This window comes from Rosa rugosa, chromosome 1 (genome assembly GCF_958449725.1).
Source record: "Rosa rugosa chromosome 1, drRosRugo1.1, whole genome shotgun sequence".
Classification (NCBI taxonomy): Eukaryota; Viridiplantae; Streptophyta; class Magnoliopsida; order Rosales; family Rosaceae; genus Rosa; species Rosa rugosa.
The window spans coordinates 72,314,024-72,336,588 of NC_084820.1; the positions used below are offsets into that span (position 1 = coordinate 72,314,024).

At 38.5% G+C, this 22,565-nt stretch overlaps 5 protein-coding genes, 2 long non-coding RNA genes, 1 other non-coding gene and 2 pseudogenes across 11 annotated transcripts in view; 6 read left to right on the top strand and 4 right to left on the bottom strand.

Moving 5' to 3' along the window:
• The first annotated feature begins 29 nt into the window (after positions 1-29).
• On the top strand, positions 30-1,258 carry LOC133726755 (ribonucleoside-diphosphate reductase small chain). The gene has a single exon (XM_062154369.1). The coding sequence runs from the start codon at positions 150-152 to the stop codon at positions 1,137-1,139; it is 990 nt and encodes a 329-aa protein (XP_062010353.1). The 5' UTR covers positions 30-149; the 3' UTR covers positions 1,140-1,258.
• A 110-nt stretch (positions 1,259-1,368) lies between these two features.
• On the top strand, positions 1,369-4,105 carry LOC133726756 (uncharacterized). Its single transcript, XM_062154370.1, has 7 exons — positions 1,369-1,595; positions 1,754-1,794; positions 2,293-2,350; positions 2,654-2,747; positions 3,299-3,383; positions 3,461-3,526; positions 3,858-4,105. Exons 1-7 carry the CDS (start codon positions 1,511-1,513, stop codon positions 3,969-3,971), a joined length of 543 nt encoding a protein of 180 aa, XP_062010354.1. The 5' UTR covers positions 1,369-1,510; the 3' UTR covers positions 3,972-4,105.
• A 119-nt stretch (positions 4,106-4,224) lies between these two features.
• Positions 4,225-4,296, bottom strand: TRNAQ-CUG (transfer RNA glutamine (anticodon CUG)). Its single transcript has one exon. It is a non-coding gene; the product is annotated as a tRNA-Gln (tRNA).
• A 706-nt stretch (positions 4,297-5,002) lies between these two features.
• On the top strand, positions 5,003-7,191 carry LOC133707390 (desmethyl-deoxy-podophyllotoxin synthase-like; annotated as a pseudogene).
• Positions 7,192-8,081: 890 nt separating this feature from the next.
• LOC133734668 (desmethyl-deoxy-podophyllotoxin synthase-like) lies at positions 8,082-9,286 on the top strand. The gene is made up of 3 exons (XM_062162284.1): positions 8,082-8,138; positions 8,437-8,760; positions 8,810-9,286. Exons 1-3 carry the CDS (start codon positions 8,082-8,084, stop codon positions 9,284-9,286), a joined length of 858 nt encoding a protein of 285 aa, XP_062018268.1.
• Positions 9,287-11,665: 2,379 nt separating this feature from the next.
• On the bottom strand, positions 11,666-15,746 carry LOC133726757 (uncharacterized). Of its 4 annotated transcripts, none has more exons than XR_009854920.1 (5): positions 14,867-15,746; positions 13,436-13,927; positions 13,198-13,318; positions 12,789-12,991; positions 11,666-11,947 (listed from the first exon to the last, which is right to left on the bottom strand). It is a non-coding gene; the product is annotated as an uncharacterized LOC133726757 (long non-coding RNA). The 4 variants fall into 4 exon arrangements; XR_009854921.1 differs by having other exon boundaries at positions 13,436-13,931; XR_009854919.1 differs by having other exon boundaries at positions 13,436-14,747.
• Positions 15,747-15,901: 155 nt separating this feature from the next.
• LOC133726758 (uncharacterized) lies at positions 15,902-17,635 on the bottom strand. Its single transcript, XR_009854922.1, has 4 exons — positions 17,539-17,635; positions 17,030-17,087; positions 16,546-16,594; positions 15,902-16,409 (listed from the first exon to the last, which is right to left on the bottom strand). It is a non-coding gene; the product is annotated as an uncharacterized LOC133726758 (long non-coding RNA).
• Positions 17,636-17,690: 55 nt separating this feature from the next.
• LOC133734673 (desmethyl-deoxy-podophyllotoxin synthase-like) lies at positions 17,691-18,837 on the top strand (annotated as a pseudogene).
• Positions 18,838-19,754: 917 nt separating this feature from the next.
• LOC133726759 (large ribosomal subunit protein bL27c) lies at positions 19,755-21,185 on the top strand. Its single transcript, XM_062154372.1, has 3 exons — positions 19,755-20,194; positions 20,597-20,698; positions 20,795-21,185. The coding sequence occupies exons 1-3, from the start codon at positions 19,889-19,891 to the stop codon at positions 20,978-20,980; spliced, it is 594 nt and encodes a 197-aa protein (XP_062010356.1). The 5' UTR covers positions 19,755-19,888; the 3' UTR covers positions 20,981-21,185.
• A 136-nt stretch (positions 21,186-21,321) lies between these two features.
• LOC133726760 (protein transport protein Sec61 subunit gamma-1-like) overlaps positions 21,322-22,565 on the bottom strand; it is a 4,956-nt gene continuing 3,712 nt past the window's right edge. Inside the window, exons 1-2 of the mRNA XM_062154373.1 lie at positions 22,058-22,565; positions 21,322-21,655 (exon numbers count right to left, since the gene is read on the bottom strand). The exon at positions 22,058-22,565 is cut by the window's right edge and continues 3,712 nt beyond it. Coding sequence (XP_062010357.1) covers positions 22,058-22,198 — 141 coding nt within the window. The 5' untranslated portion in view covers positions 22,199-22,565 and the 3' untranslated portion in view covers positions 21,322-21,655. The remainder of the gene's footprint in view (positions 21,656-22,057) is intronic.

Genomic DNA, 22,565 nt, shown 5'->3' on the forward strand with positions numbered 1-22,565 from the left:
CCTTCACGACTCCAAAAAACCCAATTCGAATTCAAAACCCTATAAATTCGACCCCAATTCTCCAACCTCTCCATATCATATCACAGACCCCCAAAATTCTCAAAACCCTTAAATCGAATTTCAACTCCATCTTCTTCTTCTTCCCCAAAATGCCTGCAATTCCAGAAGAGCCGCTGCTAATGGCCAACCCGGACCGGTTCTGCATGTTCCCCATTCAGTACCCGGAGATCTGGGAAATGTACAAGAAGGCCGAGGCGTCGTTCTGGACCGCCGAGGAGGTCGACCTCGACCAGGACCAGCGCCACTGGGAGACCCTAACCCCGGGGGAGAAGCACTTCATCACCCACGTCCTCGCCTTCTTCGCCGCCTCCGACGGCATCGTTCTCGAGAATCTCGCCGGCCGCTTCATGAAGGAGGTACAGGTCTCGGAGGCGCGTGCCTTCTACGGCTTCCAGATCGCGATTGAGAACATCCACTCCGAGATGTACAGCCTTCTTCTCGAGACCTACATCAAAGACTCGGACGAGAAGAGCCGTCTCTTCCGGGCCGTCGACACCATTCCCTGCGTCGCCAAGAAGGCCCAGTGGGCCCTGCGCTGGATCGACGGCTCCGAGACGTTCGCGGAGCGCATCGTGGCCTTTGCCTGCGTGGAGGGGATCTTCTTCTCGGGGAGCTTCTGCGCGATATTTTGGCTAAAAAAGCGCGGGTTAATGCCCGGTCTGACCTTCTCGAACGAGTTGATCTCGCGAGATGAAGGCCTCCACTGCGACTTCGCGTGCCTGCTGTACTCGCTCCTCCGGATAAAGCTCACCGAGGAGCGCGTGAAGTCAATCGTCCGCGACGCGGTTGAGATAGAGAGAGAGTTCGTGTGCGACGCGTTACCGTGCGCCTTAGTAGGAATGAACGGTGATCTGATGAGCCAGTACATCGAGTTCGTGGCTGATAGGCTGGTGGGTGCGTTGGGATACGGGAAGATCTATGATGTGCAGAACCCGTTTGATTGGATGGAGCTGATTAGTCTTCAGGGGAAGACTAATTTCTTTGAGAAGAGAGTTGGGGAGTACCAGAAGGCCTCAGTCATGAACAGCATTAGTGGAAATGGTGGCAACCATGTGTTCAAGATGGATGAGGATTTCTAAATTAGGACTTTTCTTTTATTTTTATTTTTTTAGATTTACAACTTCTGTTTTGTTCAATTTGTTATTCTGTGCCTTCAGATATATGATAAATGAAAATTTTCAATACTTTGTTCCTAGTCTATTGATGTGTCCTAATTTGAGTGCCGATATACTTGTGATGCCCGATTTTTTAAACCCTGACTTTGGTGGTGTGGAATAAGAAAAGGACAGGGTTTTCAATTTTTCATTTTGGGTTGGATTGGGGGGTTAAAAAGAAAAAGGGGAAAAGAAACTGGCTTTGGAAATGTGAGGGTGTCTTTTTCTGGACCTCATAAGAAAATAGGGTAAACCCTGATATTTGAAAACCAAGGCTTGAAGCTTTTGAGAATACGATGTCTACTGGGAGGTCTGAGATGCTGTCAAGGGAGCAATTGCTTCATCTCTTTGATCGGTTCGCCTTCCTTACCTCTCAGCCTGGTACCATTTCTCATTTCTCGCTCTGTCTCTTTGTGTTTGTTTGATTTCTTTATGTATTTTTATGATATTGCTCTACTTTTTGTGTTCGCATTTTCGGGTTTGTGTTTTGGGGAGTGGAGGAATGTGGTGGGTTTGGGTTTAATCATTTTTGTTTGCAGACGTGAAGAAAAGAATTGCAGATGGGGTTGAGGATAAGCAGGTGGGTTTATTGCCCTTATGTTATAGATTTCTGCTACTCCCTTTCATAACAGAGCTATGATGTCATTTTCAGAATGCTAGTTTACTGCTTGGTTACCTGAACTGGTTTTTTTTTTTACTATGCTGCATTAGGCATCTTACTTGAGACAAACACATTTCCAGGTTACTAGTATAATTCAGTTCGGTAACACAATTTTAGTTGGACATTTGTGTCAATACTATGTACTCGGTACTCGATACCAAATAGAGGCGAATGACGGGTTTATTGCCAGGAATAAAACCACTAGCATGACTAGATGGTACTTCAATGGATCTTTAGGTTCACAATAAGAATTGATGACACTGAACATAAAGTACAACTAATGAATAGAGCTTATAAAACACTATGCTGTTTGGAAGTATATGAAATGATGTTTTTCTTTTCCTAGTTGACTGTACTTATTAAGTACTACATCCATTTGTTCCATTTTCTTGTCTGATATACTATTACTATATGCAGGAAGCTGTAGCTGTGACCACTGCTATCCAAGAAGAGATATTTCTGGAAATGGGTATTGGTAAGTTCGTTCTTCAAATGCTAAATATATTTTCAGATTCCAACTGTTGTACTATCAAAAAGATGAACCACAGTTACCCATGCCAACAAAGATTATATATCATATTGCATTTATCTGTTCAATGTGTTGTATATGTTGATATGTATAGTTTGTATGTGTCTGATGCTTATGTTGTGATTGAAATTTAGTTATTTTGCAATTTTGCTTTTCACAATCATGATGCTTGTAATCTATGGACTAGCAAGCCTTATACCACAATCACTGTACAGACTAATTTAGAGTAAATGTTTCCTTTTACTACAGATCCAAGGTTTGGCATATCATGCCTGGGAAAGGTGAATATAAACTATGAGAATGATCAGGATATGATGATTTGCTTCTATAAGTTCATTGCAAGGTAGTCCACTTCACTGCCTATATAAACTTATGAAGTTAACCAACTTTGAAATGCCATCCATATTTTCAGCATATAAGTTCTTTGTTCTTCAGTTTAGTTGATCCTTCAACCTAGACTGAATGTGGACAAGGCCATATTATAATCAGTAATAAAAACTTGTTTATTTGTCTTATTTCCATTTGCTGTACCAATTACATGGAACATCTTTGTTCATTCTGAAGGAAAGAAAAAGTTCTTTTTGGCTCCAAGTGTCATTTTCTTTGTGGGGGGGGGGGGGGGGGGGGGGACTGTATAAGGTGTTATTTTACTTTTCGAGTTCTGTTATTTATAGACATGCTGTATCTTTTCCCTTATCTATAGACATTTAAGCTGGTGTAAGTATGCTCAAGGCTAGTAAGTCTTGGCTCTAGTTCTGAGGGTTTGGGGGGGGGGGGGACTGTGTTAGGCCTAAAATAACATATTAGGTTGAACATATGAAGGCACAAATCTTACCTTAGAAGGAAGAACAAAACGAAAGGTTCTGATATTTAATTGTATGTTGCTCATGACAGGGAAGAGTTGGCCTGTGATGAAGCCGAGCTTGGAGCAGATGAGTTTGCTGAAAGGATGCAGATTCAAGAAAAAATGCAGCAGCAGGTAATATCTGATCACAATTGACAACTGTAATGGTAAAGGTGTCTGTTTCTAAATAACCAGAAGTAATTTTTTTTCAGCAACTGGAGATGCTGAAGCAAATGCGCAAGTTTCCCCTAGATGATCAATCTGCAATCCTAGAAAAGGTATGCGGCTATACATATATTATCCTTTGGCTTACATTGTATTAGAAATGTGGATCTTGGATCACTGGAAGATTGGTTTTGTAACTCATATCTAGTTAGATTAAAGATTATGGAAACAAATGGAATGGACTTGAATTCAGGTGCCTCTTTGGTCTATGGTTTACAAAGAAGAAAGCCCCCATTATGTGAAAACTTCACTACTACTGAACATCCGATGAAAAGCCTAGTTAGCATCATTGATGTTTTTATTGATGTGTGAATATCCACTTTTTACTGTACTGTCGTACCATACTGTTTGGGTAATAAATTGTCGTGGATTTGGTACTTACAGTTGCGCCAGCAGATGGAAATCGCCAACTTTGAGGATGCTGCATCAGTATTGTCATGGGAGCAGATTCAGGAGATTGTTCAAAGGAGGGTATCACCTTTATTTAACCCCAAGTAGATAGATGGGGATATGCATCAGTTAACCAATGTAGCTTGTCTAGACTGGGTTATCCTGGCCCTTTATTCTTGTCGTAATTACTCATCAAATGCAGAATTGAATGGAATGAAGTTATGGAGTATGTTTTCTGTTGATTTAAATTTAATCTGTGGTTGTGTTGAATGCTTGAGCAAAGATATGGCTGTTCAACAAGAAAAGAATAAGGGTTGGAGTTGAGAATGAGAAACAATCTTAAAATGTTATTAAAAAAAAAAGGTCCCACCGAGATTTGAACTCGGGTTACTGGATTCAGAGTCCAATGTCCTGACCACTAGACCATGGGACCCAATTGGTAAGCTACTCGAATAATAGTTAACTTGAACGACAAGTATGCATCAATTATCAAGTCTGCTAACAACCTTTTCTCGTTGATTAGGTGTTAATTTTAATTTTCAGGTCTAGTTGGTGTGAAATTGTTAAATACAATAATGAATATTGTATACGGTATACCAACATCCGCGACAGAATTTGTCTCGCGAAGGACATGGGAGAAGAACATACCTTAGCTTCAAACTTTTTGGCAATTTCTTTAGGTGCCCATTACATCATAATGCACTAATTATATATTGATTGATCTAGTTGGTTTTCCATCGCGATGAAAACTTGTGCAATATCTTTCATATAATTTTGCTCATTAAGTTGAAACTTATTATCAACGAGAATAAAGAAACACTACTACGTGCCTATTAGATGGACACTCCATTGACTAATTGTATATACTGATCGAGTACTGATTCATCAAGTTTTACAAATATACTGCTCAATTAAAAAAAAAAAAAGAAGTTGATTTCCAGGAAAAACCCAAAATAATAGTTGAAATTTATTATCAACGAGAATAAAGAAACACTACTTAGATGGACACTCCATTGACTAATTGTATATACTGATCGAGTACTGATTCATCAAGTTTTACAAATAGAAAAATTAAAAGAGCACGCCACCCTTGCCTTGGTTATAATAATACATCATATTACTAATGAAATTTCCCCGGTTAAATTCCATTGCTCATCTCTATTTTATTATACAGCCCACATTGAATTAAGCACATTCAAGCCGAAGTACCAAAATGTCGTCCCAAAATCCCAGCAATGAAACTCTTTTCATTTCTGTTTTGATCCTATTTATCCTTGTTATCTTTTGGAAGATGATATCCAAAATCGTAGTCAAGTCTCCCCCAGGGCCGTGGAAGCTGCCTATGATAGGAAACTTGCATCAGTTGGTGAGTACACTCCCACATCGTACGCTGCGAGACTTGGCCAAGCAACACGGACCCATCATGCACCTGAAAATGGGTCAGTTGGAGACCATAATTATTTCATCAGCCAAAGGAGCTCAAGAGGTGTTGAAGACTCATGAGCTCAGTTTGAGTCAGAGGCCTCAGGTTTTGGCTGTAGAAGTCATGTCCTATGGTCAATCCAGTGTCGTTTTCGCTCCTTATGGAGATTTCTGGAGAGAGCTTCGCAAGATTTCCGTGTGTGAACTCTTGAGTGCCAAACGTGTGCAGTCGTTCAGGTCTATAAGGGAAGAAGAGGTGTGGAGTCTCCTCGAATCTGTTTCGAATATGAGCCCCTCATCATCGTTCAATTTCAGCGAGAAGATCTTCGCCTTGACGTATGGGATAGTGTCGAGGGCAGCGTTTGGGAAGAGGTGCTCCGATCAAGTTCAGAAAGAGTTCACGTCTTTGGTTGAGGAAGCAATAAAACTCGCTGCAGGTTTTGACGTGCCGGATTTGTTTCCTTCACTCAAGTTTCTTGGTTACCTTACCGGAAGCATACCGGCCATGAGGAACATGCGAGACAAGCTCGGAATCATTCTCGACGGTATCATCAACGATCATGTAGTTCTTGATGGTCATGATAATGATAATGAAGATTTTGTTGACGTACTTCTAAGGCTTTAGCAGTCCAACAAACTGGGGTTCGATTTCACAACCAGTAAGATTAAAGATGTCATTATGGTACGTCAATTCAGATGTTATTTTATTGTTACACTAGTAATATGGTACCTATAATAATAATAATAATTATTATTATTATTTAACTAAAGAATCTTAGTTTTCTGAAAAATAATAACACTAATTTTAAAAAAACCATGCATCGCGGATCCTCACATTTTAACTGCATGCAATTAAAGTCGTTTGATCCACGAAAACAGTATGACTGATTCAAACTAATTAATTTGATGTTTTCATAGGGATCGACCACTACAAGCTCCGACGAAAACTATATTCATTTGACCTTGATTAAATATTGCAACTGTTATGTTAATTAACTTTATGAACCGACTTTTGAAATGATGAATGTGACTGTTTTCTGTTTAGTATGCCCTTTCAAGTTTGAACTAAGCTACTTTGCCAAAAAAAAAAAAAGTTTGAACTAAGCTAGCCACATGTATGCAGCCTACGTAAGTATGACTGTAAGTTGATTCAGCGCATGCATGCATGTGTTTGGTTTTGGTGAATGCAGGACTTCTTTTCTGCGGGGAGTGAGACTTCAGCTACTACCACAGAATGGGCAATGTCGGAGTTGATGAGAAACCCTGAAGTGATGAAGAAGGCCCAAGCAGAGGTGCGCCAATTTTTAGTGAACCGCCTTGAAGGAAAGAAAAGAATTGAAGAAGCAGATGTTCAAACACTGGACTACTTGAAAGCAGTGGTAAAAGAAACTCTGCGACTTCACCCTACCATTCCTTTAATCCCAAGAGAAGCAAGGGAGAGATGCGAGATCAGTGGTTACCAAGTAGCAGTTAAGACAAAAGTGATTGTGAACGAGTGGGCAATGGGAAGAGATGCAGAGAATTGGGTTGATCCCGAGTCGTTTAAGCCAGAGAGGTTCCTCCATATCCATGGTGATAAAGTTAGTTCCAATAATATCGACTTCAAAGGGAGCAACTTTGAGTTCATTCCATTTGGGGCAGGTAGGAGAATATGTCCGGGCATATCATTTGCCACTGCAATGATTGAGCTTGCTCTTTCTCAGTTGCTCTATCATTTTGATTGGAAACTCCCCAGTGGAATCAAACCGGATGAGCTTGACATGTCGGAGACTTTCGGAGTAACCTGTAGGAGAAAAAATGATCTGTACTTGATTGCCACCCCTCATTGATCATTATCACCAGTATATATGTATACAAATTATGTCTATTTTCTCATCATATATAAGGACATCGATCATATAATTGAAGAAAACTAGACACAAACTTGTGGAAGGTTTTCTGATATATTGCTTCTTGAAGAAAAACAAATTACGTACAAGATTACACTATATAGACACATTGAGTAAGGAAACAGACTTCCATCACCCTTAAAACACTCAAAGAGGACTTTAACCTTAATTTAATTAAGGAACAACTCTATCAACTAAACCCATAACTATGTTAACAACTCTTTCTTAACAAACTCTATCAACTAAGGTAATGTGAGGTAAGGTATTAACAGTAAAAGATAATGCTAGAATCAGTGAAGTGATACAGCCATACTGCCAATAATAGATACGTGATTGTAGACAACTGGTGTAAATTACTTGATGACATAATGATGGAACCCTACGTATCAGTCCATCTGTAGGGGAAAATAGATAAAAACAATCACGGAACCATGCCATATTGACGGATTATGCTAATTCTTTGATTAGGTGCTAATTTTCGTTTCCAAAAATTCATCATTCGTGACATATTTGAACTAGTGACAAAATAGGTTCTCGCAATCAAGTTTAGTTGGTACAATATTTTATAACAGTCATGTATCATTGTTAGTACTTGAATTGGTGGTAAAGCAAAGACTAAATTAATCAATTAATAAACCCGGGTCCATAAACATGATCCTACGTACTAGTGATTTACGATTCAAAGAGAACTGAAGACTTATCAATTATAAAATGAAAGAAATCAAAATATTATTTCAAAGTTTCCTATATTGCTATTCGTCCATAACAAGCATTTTCAGTCACGATGTCAACCCGAATCCTAGAAATACTAACAATAATAATACTTCCTTGTCGATCAATGAAGTAAGTTGAATTTACATAATTAGCAACGTACCGAAACGTGTTGGCAACTGGCCGGATGATACTAATGGATCAGGTTGAAGACTTGATCGAAGGTGCTGCCTATAACTCACAAATAGAAAAGGTTTGCTGCCGGTGCTTCTTGACTAATCAACAGAGTCACCATCTCGATTGCAAATGATCGATTTCATGCAATATATTAGTTGAATGACGTATTTCATTATTCAAAAACTATATACTAGTTAAGTTCAAGTGTCCCGATGACCAAAAGCTATACATTCTTAATATCCTCTTTTGATTCAACATCTTAATTTGAGTGCATAATTAATATCGATCATAGATCTCCAATGTCCCTCTTAATGCTCCAAATACCCTACTTTCCTCTCTTCACTTCTCTCTTGATCCTGGTTATTGTTTGGAAGAAATCCAAAGCCAAATCAGGCCCTAGGAAGTCTCCACCAGGGCCATGGAAGCTGCCTATTATCGGAAACTTGCATCAGTTGGCTACTGGTAATCCACTACCACATCATGCACTGAGAGACTTAGCCAAGAAAAATGGACCTATTATGCACCTAAAACCGGGTCAGGTGGAGGCCTTAATAATCTCTTCCTCCAAAGCTGCAGAAGAGGTGTTGAAGACACATGAGCTCACTTTTGCTCAGAGGCTTCTATTTTTGGCCGCAGAAGTCATGTCTTTTGGTCAAGAAGGCATTGTGTTTGCTCCTTATGGGGATTTCTGGAGAGAGGTGCGCAAGATTTGTGTGTTTCGAACTCTTCAGCCCTAAACGTGTGCAGTCATTTAGATCGATAAGAGAAGAAGAGGTTTCGAATCTCATCGAGGCCATTTCCTCATCATCAAAGGGACTTACTCCCATCAATTTCAGTGACAAGAGTTTCAGTTTGACAACTGGGATAGGATCGAGGGCACCGTTTGGGGAAAAGTGCAAAGATCAGGAGGAGTTCTGTTCATTGCTTGAAGAATCGACAAAACTTGCTGGAGGCTTTGACATACCGGATTTGTTTCCTTCACTCAAATGTCTTGGTTTCGTAAATGGGAGCATACCTTCAATGAAGAAGATGCGAAAAAAGTTTGGACAGATTCTTGAGAGTATCATCAACGATCATAAGATCAAAAGTCAAGGCAATGAGATTGACAAACCAGAAGAAGATCTTGTTGACGTACTTCTCAAACTTCAGGAGTCCAAGAAGCTCGAATTCAACGTACTTGACAACCGATCAGATCAAAGATGTCATTATGGTACGTTTATATAAATATGACGTACTGAAACATATATATTGCAGATGCTCACAAAACTTGTTCACCAAATTCTTTCTAATCAAGTTATGTGACCAGTTACGGATCCAATATTTTTTGTGTAATCAAATTATAACATGGTTCCGAACCATGATACACGTGGTGGTCTGTATTGATGTTATTGGCCTATAGTACCTATCGTTGTCGCCAGTCGTTGTTCCATTACTGTCTTTGAGGCAATATGTGGTACACGTTCCATTATCATGAGTGAGATTGTCTGGTTACCTTTGCATGAGCCCTTATAGCCAATTTGTTGAAAACATTGAATTATAATTAGCACATCTTGACACCACACACACACGCACACACACAAGGGAAAAACAGAACACATGCACATAGAGGGAGTGATGTAGTCGGAAAGATCACCTAAGGTTTACAAGCAATAAACCTAAAACAAAGATTCTGGAGTCCACCAGAGATATAAGAGATAATTCTCAATTTGATGGAAAATATGATAAAAGATAGTTCTGCAGCCGTTTAAGGTTGGGTTGAACCCTAGGGCGACTAACAATGAAACCCTAAAACCCACGGGTAAAAATAAAACAAATCCAAAACAAACTAGAAAACCGAAAATTCTGAAAAACAGTACATTGCATTTTTGAGGCCCTAAACGACCCCGAAAGCCCGAAAAAGGCCACACATCGTGGTATAACCACGAGTTTTGTTCCTGGCGCGATTCCCTTTCCGGAAAGCTATGGCACGATCAAATTAGACACCAAATGCGAAAGTTGCAATAGTAACTTTGGTTTTCCTCCTTTTGCACGATCGAATTGTTCTTCAATTCGGGCTGCCATTCGTTCTACATCAGGGAGCTACTCGATAGTGTAATGTCTGCATAAACCGGCACTCCTTTGGATTGTGTGTGTTAGGGCTAGTTTGGGATTGCTGTGACTTTAAAAAAAAACTGCTGTTGCTGTACTGTGAAAATAATCAGCTGTGAATTAAAACAGTTTCGTGTTTGGTAAACAATACTTTTAAAAGTGCTGTCAGTACATAAAACAACTTCAAAGCGTTTGGTAAATTCTAAGTAAAAGTGCTGTAGATATGTTTATTGACCATAAAGGACATGATTTAATTTTTTTTTTCTTTCACTCTTTAACAAATCGATCATGTCCATTTCAACAAATTGTAAATAATTATTTTAACAAATAAAACACTACGATAATAATATATAGCAGATCATCAAAAAAAAATATCTGAGTATCACCAACCTTTAGAATCAAATTAATATCTATCTGAACTAGAAAAAATAAAACAAAAATAAATTAAAAACCGAACAGATAGAGCCCAATGTCTACATTGCATTCATTAAACTTGTGGCTATATTATTTCTTAATACTTCCATTTCTTGTGCACCGGCATCATGACGACTACGATGAACTCCTTGTGTATCCTCCTCTATATCAGTGGTCTCATTAGCCATAGTGCTATTCTCATTTCCATGTTTATCACTTTCAGCATGTCTCCTTATGTAGTTATGAAGTGCCATGGTTGCAATGATTATCTTCACCTGCTTGTCAAATGGATAGTTAGGCATATCCCTTAAAATCTTCCACTTTTTCTTCCAGACTCCAAAAGTGCGTTCAATGACGCTTCTGAGAGAAGAGTGCACGTAGTTGAATACCTCCTTAGGGCCTGTCGGGCCACCACATCTACGAAAATCTGGAAGATGATATGTGTTATTTTTATATGGTCCCAAGTACCCTTTCATTTGGGGGTATCCTGCATCAACTAAATAATATTTTCCTGTAAAATATGAAAAGTATTTAACATATTAGGATGCGATATTGAAATAGAACTTGAATGTGAACAAATAGTAAAAAAGTATTAAAAACAAAATTATTACCACTAGGAGGGTTGGGAAAATTCCACTTAGGATTCCGTATGGCTGATAAGAAAATCCTTGTATCATGTGCAGTGCCTTCCCAACCTGCACATGCAAATATGAATTGCATATCAAAGTTACATGCAGCCATTATGTTTTGGGTCGGCATCCCTTTTCTTCCAATATAGGGTCACTACAAAAAAAAATTCAATTTGCCATGGCGCAAGGCCGTCGCCAAAAGCCAAATTGCCGTCGCAAAAGACCAACGGCGACGGCTAGGCGACGGCAAAATTGCCGTTGTCGTTGGTGGGGTCGCCATTGCTATTTGCGACGGCAATTACGCCGTCGCATGATTTTTGGCGACGGCATAATGGCGACGCCATCAACAATTTTGCCGTCGCCAAAGGTCATTGGCGACAGCAACATTGCCGTCGCAAAAATGCATATTATTGATTAAAAAAAAACCTGGCATGCAAATTTGCATACCAGGTTTTCTATTTTGAGCAAAAGAAGCCATATAAATCATAATTTCATATGTTTTTTTCACATTATTTCTATACATTTCATACAACTTCACCAATCTTGAAAATACAAAAACATTCAAAAATTAAAATACATAATGCTGACGCTCAGTAGGCTAAGTATCATGACCTACATAATCAGAATTCAAGCGCATAAGTTCAACCGCATTGGTATTCTTCTTTGCTTCATTCATTCATTGATAGCTATGTTCTTCTTTGTGTCTATCTCCTTCTCCACCACTCTTCTTCTCTCTATAGCAATAGGTCCTACACTGTAAAAATTCAGTTCTTGTAAACAAAATCAGTAGATTTAAGACAAGTATTTGAAAATGTGAAACTTGTGATTCAACAAAATTTGCATAGAGAGACTTGGATTTGATGCCACCACATATAAGGAGAGACTTGAACACATTGACAATATTGCAGATAAAAAACATATAAAACTGCTTCATCTTAGGCAGAAGTGTCATACTAAGACAAAAGGCATATAAAATTAACCAAAATGAAATAGCACTAGAGTTTAAGCTATAATTTGAACTCCTAAATTCATATCATGAGAGAAATTGAAGTAGCATTATCACTTAGACTTTTCAGGGTACAAAACTGAGCATAACTGAGCAATATCCTTGACTAACCAGTAACCAAAACTGAGGATAAGTCATTAACTCATAACAGGGCATACCAAAACAGATGCAATTTCATACTCGTGTATTGGTTGCCAAGAAAATTTGTATTCAGTAACCAAGGCAGTTAGTATTCAGTAACCAATTAGTATGCATTTACATACCATATGTCCATATCAGATACAATTAGTTTCCAGTATGCTATTGTCCACAATTGTATATCAGATACAATTTCAATTCCCACACAATTTCATATTATCCAAAGCAGGAAATGACAATGTAAACTATTATCCAGAGCAGGTAATGGGTAACTATTTTACAAATTTTGACACAATGTGGAATTTTGGATGCGAACAAACAGAAACCAAGCATTTTAAGGCACCTGAATCTGAATAAACAACCTAACCGAAGAAACATGTATGCCTTCAAATTTAAAGTGAAAATTGATATCAAATCGATAGTAAAAAAAAGCATATGAAAGGGAATAAACCTGGATGGCATTGGGATCCTTAACATTATTAGGATCTCTTGAGAGATGAATGCTTGCACCAAGATATAAATCTGGCACCTCACTGATCTCGTCCTTATTGACTGGGTTTTCGGATGGACCGTCAACCTGATTTTAAGTTTCGTCAACAGCCCTTATGTTAGACAACCCCCACGACGCATCTTGTGCATGACTCTCATCATGAGCTGCACGAAGTAAATCAGTTTCAAACTCTTTAGAGTCATAGGAACAAGTTTGAAGTTTTGAAATTGAGCAGAAGTTCAACTCTAGAAGAGTGCGCTGGGTTAGCTTTCGTTATTAACATAATGACCACCCAAAACAGGTAAACAATTTAACCAAGACTACTAGCCAAATAAGCAAGGAAAACACAAAGGGTAAAAATGTTCCTTACCCTCCAGCATCACTTAATATTAGAAATTGTTTACGGAATTCTAATTCACCCAGAGCTACTAAGTGTGCTTCTCCATGGTCTCCAGGTTCCTCTATAACTGAGGACCTAGTGATACTCTCACCTGCAGCAGCAGCACACTCACACTGAGCCAGCAATGAATTTAATATAACATTATAATCATAATAACTACCAGCTACAATGAAATGGATGAAACTGAGAAAGTTAGAGCATGACGGACCTTGAAACCTCTCATGAAGTTGTACAGGAACATCAGCAGACAGTCTCTGATATGGAGAAATTCAGACGGCTTTTGATGGAGAACTGATTGTCCTTGAACAAGTGTTCGATCAGTACAACAAACATTCACAAGAAACAAAACTGTCTAGTTAATGAAAGCATTGGTACACATAATGAAATCATATCATTATTAACATTACACTTCATGAAAAACAATAAAGTCAAAAGTAATTATAGAAAGACATTCTTCAGGTATTCATCTATGAAATACATAGATAGAAAATGGCCATCACAAAGGTTATGGAAATTAACTTCTTATTTATAGATGAAATGTTGATCAACAAACCAAACCTGGATTTAGGGTTTAGAATGTTGATCAACACTCCAAACCTGGATTTAGGGTACACATAGATTGCCTGTTGCTCAGAATTCCAGAAAAAGGAATTTCCTTCAGCATTTGATTCAACCATTGCGCTAATCTTGCATCGCCCATCTGCCTTAATCAAATTTAGCAATTCATATACAAAAAGGTTAGGTACCAAAACAAACACACAAAAAAAAAAAATAGAGATTGAAAGACGGGAAACAGAGAAATTCAAAGGGTCAATTATAGATATGTTAAATAGAAAACAAAAGCTTATTATAAGAAATGATCCTCCAATGCTTTCCATCATAACCAAAATTCTCCAGTAATTAAACTAGAAAGGATCCTCCAATCCAGCTTTGGCAACAAAACCTCAGCCTTGAGATTGCTTAATGTTCAAGGATGCTTTTCCGTCTTTGACAAAGTATCAAGTTTCCACAAGCATAAGATTGGTTATGATTTTTTATAGCTTGGCTCCTTTTACCCCAAGACCTTTTGATGTTTGTTGGCAAATGAACACATACAAAAAGAAAACCGAAAAAGAAACAAATGCAGCAGAGCAGAGAGAGATTAATCAAATTTATTGTAATGACCAAACAGATTGGCACATGAGTGAAACATGTGCATACATTTCCTAATCTTAAAGTAAAAAAATGATTCCTCATCATTATGAAACATGTCGACTAATCAAGCAATAATTAAAACGTATTCAAATATGAAGCAATTGGCTCAACAATCTTGATGGGTTTCTGAAACAAAAGTGAAACCTTAATCATATTAGACATTTGAATCCAATGTCAGCCATCAAAATCCAATCTGTGTACAAAGGAGAATCCAATGAAACAAAAACCATTCCAATACATAAACGAAAACAAAAATGAACAATAACCAAATATACTAAAATTCTCGTCTCATCTTCTCCAATCAGTTTTCCAGCACGTTGATTATCCTGATATCCCATTTACCCACACAAACAAAATTCCATAAAAAAAAAATTCAAGATCTGCAACCTGCAAGCCTTAAGATTGAAACTTTAAAAATATAAGAGATGAGAAACAAGAACCTTACCGCGAGCACCCAAGCTCTAGGCTCAGGCCCACTCCCCTGTCCCATCGAACGCCTTCGATCCCTGGTAGATCCAAACCTTTGCCGTCGTCCTCAGAGAACGCTACAACAGATCCGCCACTCCACCCTAAGCCAACCTCGAATCAACAAAGCCTCGAGGTTGTCTTAGGCCGGAAAATCACATGGCTTTTGAAACTCTGATCCAGGAAAGCTATGGATGCGTTACAGTACCTGTGGCTCTGGTAACGAGGACGCGAGCTGGTTGTTTCGCCATGGATTCCGATGAAGAAAACGAAGCGATCTGAAAATGGTAGAAAGTTGGTTGGAGTTTGACCAATCTGCTGTGAAAGTGGAGGAGTGGAGGGAGGGGATCGGAAGGTATATAAAGGGAAAAGAGGAAAGTAAGAACGAGGGGATGGGGCTGCATGCACTCCGCAGAGAATATGACAGATCGAGAGGGGAAAATAGTTGAAGGAGGTGATGGAGAGAGGAAATCTATAGCACTCATCGGTATCGAATCGAGATGGACTCAAAGAAGGACGGCAAAGTAGAGAGAAAGAGAAGTAAAATCGTTTAGTTCAGATGCTAATCTTAAAGGAATAGAAAGCACGGGAAAATAAAAACATAAAAGCCACGGGAAGAATTGAAGAAACGCGACGGCATGAATGTCTTTACAGTCGCAAACTGTTAATATTTTACCACGACTAACTCTTGCCGAAGTAAATCATTGGGTTTGCGACGCCCAATGGCGACGGCAGTTGTTACCGTCGCAAATATTTTGCACAATCGCGACCCCTCAAGTTTTGCCGTGGCGAAAGAGGAGGCTTTAGCGACGGCAATTGAAGGCCGACGCAAATTGGTGAAGCCATTGGAATTCTTTTTTGTAGTGGGTATTTGATCTGCAGGACGAATTGAAGCACGAACATGTACACCGTCTATGGCACCGATGCAATCCTTGAAACACAACAAAACAAAACTTTCAATATTGACAACTTAATTCACTAATAACATATAGACAATTCAAGTAATTACCTTAAAATGAGGCATATATCTAGAATCCCTCAATATCTGTGGTGCAGTGTTCTTGAACTCAAGATCCTCTGGCTGTATGACTTCTATAGCCAAGTTACACACCATATCCAAAACATAAGTGAAATATCTACTCACAGTCTCACCAGAGTGTTGAAATCGGTCTTGTGCTAATCTATTTACTACCCCATGTCCTAAAATGTGTAAGAACATTCCCAATATCTCAAAAACACTCATTCTTTTTTAACCCTCAAACTCATACTTGTTCTGCAACTCACTGCATAATCTGTAAAACACACGCTTGTCCATTCTCATCATTCTAGAGAATCGTTCATCATTCCCACGTAGCAATTCCATAACCCATATATTCCCTGTGTGGGAAGAATTCAGAAAAGGAGTTTTATGGATATATTTCATATAATATGCTTCAATTATACGGGCAAATACACAGGTAGCTTGGACAAGATGTTGGGAAGCCTCTTCCTCATCTTCTGACATGTCCATACTTTAGCACGTTCTGCAAGTATTATCATCATCTTTTTATTTACACACTAAATAAGAAGAAAGAGTGCTGAGAAGGAAGAAAAAAAATTCAAGAAGGTACAAAACAGCAAAACTAAGTTCCATGGTCGGAAAACCAGAAAGCTACATACCTTGTGAAGTAGTTATTAGTTCAGCCAGAGCAGAAGTACTCAAAGAGATCTGTAAAGAGCTGATATTGTTTTAGGCATTGGATATCTCTATCATAGTTCAACGATATTCAAAACTGACCAGTATACAAATAAATATACAACTAATGAAACAAAATAAGGTTCAAGTACAAAGATAACTCATACCAGTTTACTTTCTGTTTTGTATTCTGGCTACTCTACTGACCAAAATAACTCATACCAAGAGCTTAATCAGAGAATTCTCTATAAACAAACTGTAAGCTACACTAATAATAACAAACAATTTCAAATATGACAGACACACTCTAGAGCTTAATATGAGGATTCTTCGTAAAGATAATGTATACCAAGCAGCTTAGACCAAATTTACACTTTCTCCACAATAACTCCATAAGACTTCAAAACTGAAATTGTAGACAAACAAAAAGAAACTCTAGTTTACAGAATTTCAGGAAAATCACATTACCTGAGAAAGTAGAGAACCACAGCAGGAACAGCAAAACACGAACTTGTGCTTGACCTTACTGCCAAAAAAAAAAAAAGGGGGGGGAATAGCTTAAATCAAAGCAACTCCAGGTGCGCGAAACGATCAAAACCCACACTCACTACTCTATTCTTTCAGAGTTAAAGACAACTATGAAGGATAGATGAGCGAACCCAGCAGAAGTAATGGAATGAAATCTTAAAAATGGACTGCAGAAAGGGCATATATTACAACAAATATAAACATAAAAGTCAGAATCAAAATTAATCAATTATCCCCGTGATCTTCATATTCACAAGATCGATGCCATGAGTATATGAACAGAGGAAACAATAGAAGGAAAAAAAAAAAATCAAAATCTATATCCTGTACGTATTTTCACAAGATTGATGCCATGAGTATATACACAGATCAAGGGAAGCAATAGAAGAAAACGAAAAAGATGAGAATCAAATAGGAAGAAATAGCCAAAGAAAAACGATCGATGATACCCGTCTCTTGACTCTATTCTTCCCACTCAGAGTGGCAGGCATCTGTTCTTGGCGCCCAGTGTTCTTTTTTGATGAGAACATATGTATATATATATATATATATATGATTAGAACTGATAAGTAGTCGTCTCTTGGCTCTCTTCTTCCCGCCAATGGAGGAACCTAAAGTAGCAGGTCTCTGTTCTTGGCGCGGTTTCATATGTTCTTGGCGCGTAGTTTCATATGTTCTTGGCGCGTAGTGTTCTTCACGATAAGAACGGATCTGAATACATGATAATTATCATGACTGATATTTTCTATAATAGATAAGGGTGTTACTGGAATTTTATAAAATGAAGATGTGTTTTGAGTGAAAGCAGCTTCTAAAAGCAACCTTTCAGCTGCTTCTAAAATCTGCGGTAAGTGACCCGTAATTTTCAAAAAAAGCTGTTTTTTTTTTAAATTTACCAAACACAATAAAATCCGAAAGTTTAGATAAAAGTTGATTTTTTTTAAAAGCAAAGCTGTCCCAAACGGGGCCTTAGTGTTTCAGTTATTCATTCTAATTTGGCCATTTTGGAGCTTATATATCGAATTTATGTTTTCTGGTGATCGACCAGGAGATATTCTCAGCAGGGAGTGAGACTACAGCTACCACCATAGAATGGGCAATGTCACAATTGATGAGAAATCCAACAGTAATGAGTAAGGCTCAAGCCGAGGTTCGACGAGTCTTTCAAGGAAAGCCGAAAATTGAAGAAGCAGACGTTCAAAAACCGGAATACTTGAGAGCAGTGGTAAAAGAAACACTGAGGTTACACCCTCCAGCACCATTATTCCCAAGAGAATCAAGAGAAATATGTGAAATCGGAGGATACGAAGTCCAAGCGAAAACCAAAATGATCATCAATGAATGGGCCATTGGAAGAGACCCGGAGAGTTGGGTTGAAGCGGAGTCGTTTAAGCCAGAGAGGTTTCTCCATGGTGGTTCTGATTCCAGCATGGACTTTAAAGCGTCTGACTTCAAGTTCACTCCAGTTGGGGCTGGTAGAAGATCGTGTCCGGGTATTTCTTTTGGCCTTTCCATGGTTGAACTTGCTTTTTCTCAGTTGCTCTATCACTTCGATTGGGAGCTGGGAAATGGGATCAAACCAGATGAGCTTGATATATATGACTGAGACTTTTGGGTTCACATGTAGGAGAAAGAATGAATTGTACTTGATTGCCAAGCCTCCATCGTCGTTTTCCTTCGCTCAGTCTGAGACATCCTGATCGATCACTTCAAGAATATATGTGTATGATACTTAATTAGGAATATGTGTAATAGTCGCGCCAAATCAAGGGCATAAAACGCCTCTCAATTAGGTTTCTTCATTTGATTGCTATATATGTGTTTGGAATTTCAGATAAGAACCATATTGCATGATCATGCATTCATGCATCATGTGAACCCTTAATTTGGTGTTTTTAGTGAGTTTGAGAGTAGTTCACATAAAACAACGATTTAAAAAATTTATCATGCGTCATAATGTGTGATGTTTCGAGTTTTTCAATTATTAAAGTGGATGAAAAAGTAAACACACTAAAAAAATCAAATACTTTCATAGAATGTTAGACATTGGACCAGTTATAGGTTATGTCACAAAAAGCTACTAATCCGAACCTTAAAACTAATGCATTTAAAAAAAAAAAAAGAATTAATTTTGTGACCTACATATCTGTACTTTGTTACAAGAAAATGAATAAATAACCACCTGTGTGGGAAGATTGGTCAAGCGACCTAACATGGAACCCCCATGTCTAGCCTTCGAGTTCCAACTCCCTTAAGTTTGTGGCAGCAGGTTTGAGGGGCCTTCAGATTAGCGTGCCTGCAGCAGGGGTTTAGTCTAGCTTTGCTGATATACCCTCATGAATCTCAGTCTGAATAATGACTGAGCACATGTGTTATTAACTTGCTAAAGTAACTGAGGTAACTTGCTACAGGAGGTAACTTGCTACAGTAACTGAGGTAACTTGCTACCTTATCCACAATTAAAAAAAAAAAAAAACACAGTGATTTTTTTTTTTTTGTCTCAGAATACAGTGAAAAAGATTGAACCATAACATAAGAACACAGTAGAAAATGATAATAATCTGTAATTCAATATCGACCGTCCAGATATGATCGTGCTGACGTGGAAGCCGCAGGTTAAACCTGGGCCTTAAGTTGCTGGCAGTAATACCCAATCACCAGCCTCCAAGATAAGGTTGGTTTCACTATATCTCCTCCTCCTCCTCCTCCTCCTCCAGAGTCCAAAGCTATAAGCTTTTGCTTCAAATTTCCTAAAACTTCACACCCTTTTTGATTTTATGAAAAATTAATCCCCAGAAAATGGCGGTCGCGTCTATGAGTTTCAACCTAGTCGGAGCATTCAGAGGTATGGCTCTGAGCTCAAGCTCTTCCTCTTCCTCCTCTTTCTTCAGAGGTGATTTGGGCTCCGTCCAATTGGGCCCAAAGCTATCCTTGTCTACTACTAGCCAACGCAGATTGCCATTGACGATTCAAAACGCGCACAAGAAAGGAGCTGGTAGTACCAAGAACGGTCGCGATTCCAAAGGCCAAAGGCTCGGGGTTAAGATTTACGGTGACCAGGTCGCCAAGCCCGGCTCCATCATCATACGTCAGCGGGGCACCAAGGTAAATATTCCCAAAAGATTGAGACTTTGGTTACCATCCCCATTTTAATTTGGTTGGAACAAAGTGTCGCTAGAACTGATTAGATGTAGTAAAAACCGATATTATTGTCTTGTGATTACCTCGAAGATTAAGCATTTGAGTACAACATCAAGAGATAATGATATATGGTTTACAATTACTATAAAGATACATGTTTTATTAGTGTTTTAAGTTAGATGTCAGTTAAGGCATTCAGGGCTGTATTTTTGGCAATAGTATGTCTGTTCCAATAGTTCAATGCTCTTATTAGTGAATGCGATGTCCTTTGTTTGATGTAATTTTAGTTTTCGCTACCTTCCACGGACATTGAGAGTCCTTTTTGACATTGAGATTTTTTTTTTTTTTTTTTCGCATTATTTTCAGTTCCATGCGGGGAAGAATGTGGGGCTTGGCAAGGACCATACCATTTTCTCTCTGATTGATGGGTTGGTTAAGTTTGAGAAGTATGGACCTGACAGGAAGAAGGTTTGATTTGAAGCTGTTGAACCTTACAGTTGTTGGCTTGAAAGAGTAGGTACTCTGTGCTAGTACTAACATGAATCCTCGTTGAACAATTGACAGGTGAGTGTTTACCCTCGGGAGATACAGCCTGAAAATCCCAACAGCTACAGGGTTAGGAAGAGGGAGAACTTCAAGCTACAACGCGAGAAAAAGAAAGCAAGAAAGGAAGGCTATATTCTTCAAAACAAACCACAACTGGTGCTTGCATCTGCTGATAATGGTGCAGAGACCAATCCTCTTTGTTGATTGTTGCTAATCTCGTATATGAAGTGCTATCAAAGGGAGCATAATTCTTTCCTTTTTGTATAATTTTGTGTTCAAATCACTGAGAAGTCTCTAGTGTTGTACCAAGTATGCAGATTTTAGTCCCTCTCTGATGTACTTCTCGCTTCTGTGGAAGATAAAATTCGTTAGTGCAATACAGCGGCTTTTACTTCGTTATTGAACTTCATATTCATGAGTACTAACTGTGATGCCTTGATCATTCATGGAAATTTGGTTTCATAATGTTTTATCATTTGGTTTCATATTATCGAAGCCCCAGAATTCATTTTTCATGACTAACTCTCACGACAATGTACTTGTGACCTAGCAAATCATCACTAAGCTTTTCAATTCTTTTAGGTCTTCCCATCAACTCTTACTAGCAAAGCCAAAACTGAACTACAAGAGAGAATAGAGCTTTCACGACTGACACTCAGCGAAACAGAGAACAGTGATTTGGTTAATTGGGAGAGAAAAGAAAATCGAATGCTGAACTCAACACCTCTGAATTACAAAAGAACAAGCTAAGAGAGTAGAATCTTTCTGAAAAACAAACAATAGGTAAACTGTAAGCATCATAATGCACTTGGCCGTAATCTTATCCCTATCTAGTGTTCCTTGATAGCTCCATCTTCTTTCTTACAAGTGCCAAAGGACCTGCACCACCACAATCATTGCAGCATCAACATAATGTCAGGAAGACAGGAACTCATCTAGTTTTAATATACTCACATGTATTGATGAATCTTCAACACAATACAAAAGTAAGCCAAGGAGTTGTGATACAATGTATGAAACTACTTGGATTTCCTGTCATTATATTACCCATATCAAGATGTTAGTGATCTATGAACCTAAAAAAGATCCTTTTGTTATTGGCATCACCCAAAACAGTTCCCATACATTAATCATAAACGATAATCAACACAGAACCCAACCAGAATCTGAAAAATTTATGTACAGATCTATATGAAACTAATACAATCAGTCACAGACAACTTCCTTGATTTGATCATGCATGCAGATCGATCAAACTAATGACTGATCAGAGAACCTTACCTAAGCAGCTCCGACGATGATGTTGTTGATCGGAATGAAGATGAGCTTCACAAAGAAGCCAACGAATCCCATCACCACAAACCCGATGGCCGTACGTACCGCCACCTTTGTGAATTCTGTTGCATGCAAAACGCACCGCATCAATCTAAGATTCTCATGTATCCCAAATGCAAAACAAATCAAAAGGATTTATTTGTTAAGTTATTCTGGAATTTAAGGCCTCGTGGGGAAGAACACCAGGAAATGAAGAATGAGCTGAATCTTGAGGAAACAGGGGATTTTATACCGGCAGTAATACCCTCTCAGTCCTATTAGACTGTCGTTTTGCTGATGTGTTCTAATTTCGACTCTGTTTTTTTACCAAAAATTTTATAGTGAGTACCAAAATAGTTCTGAGTTTGAAAGACAGATGCCAAAATGTTAAATGTAAATGCCATTTGAAGTTACAAAAGATCGAAGGCAACACACGAGGCACCTTGCTGAAGTTGTCAATAACCACCACATTAAT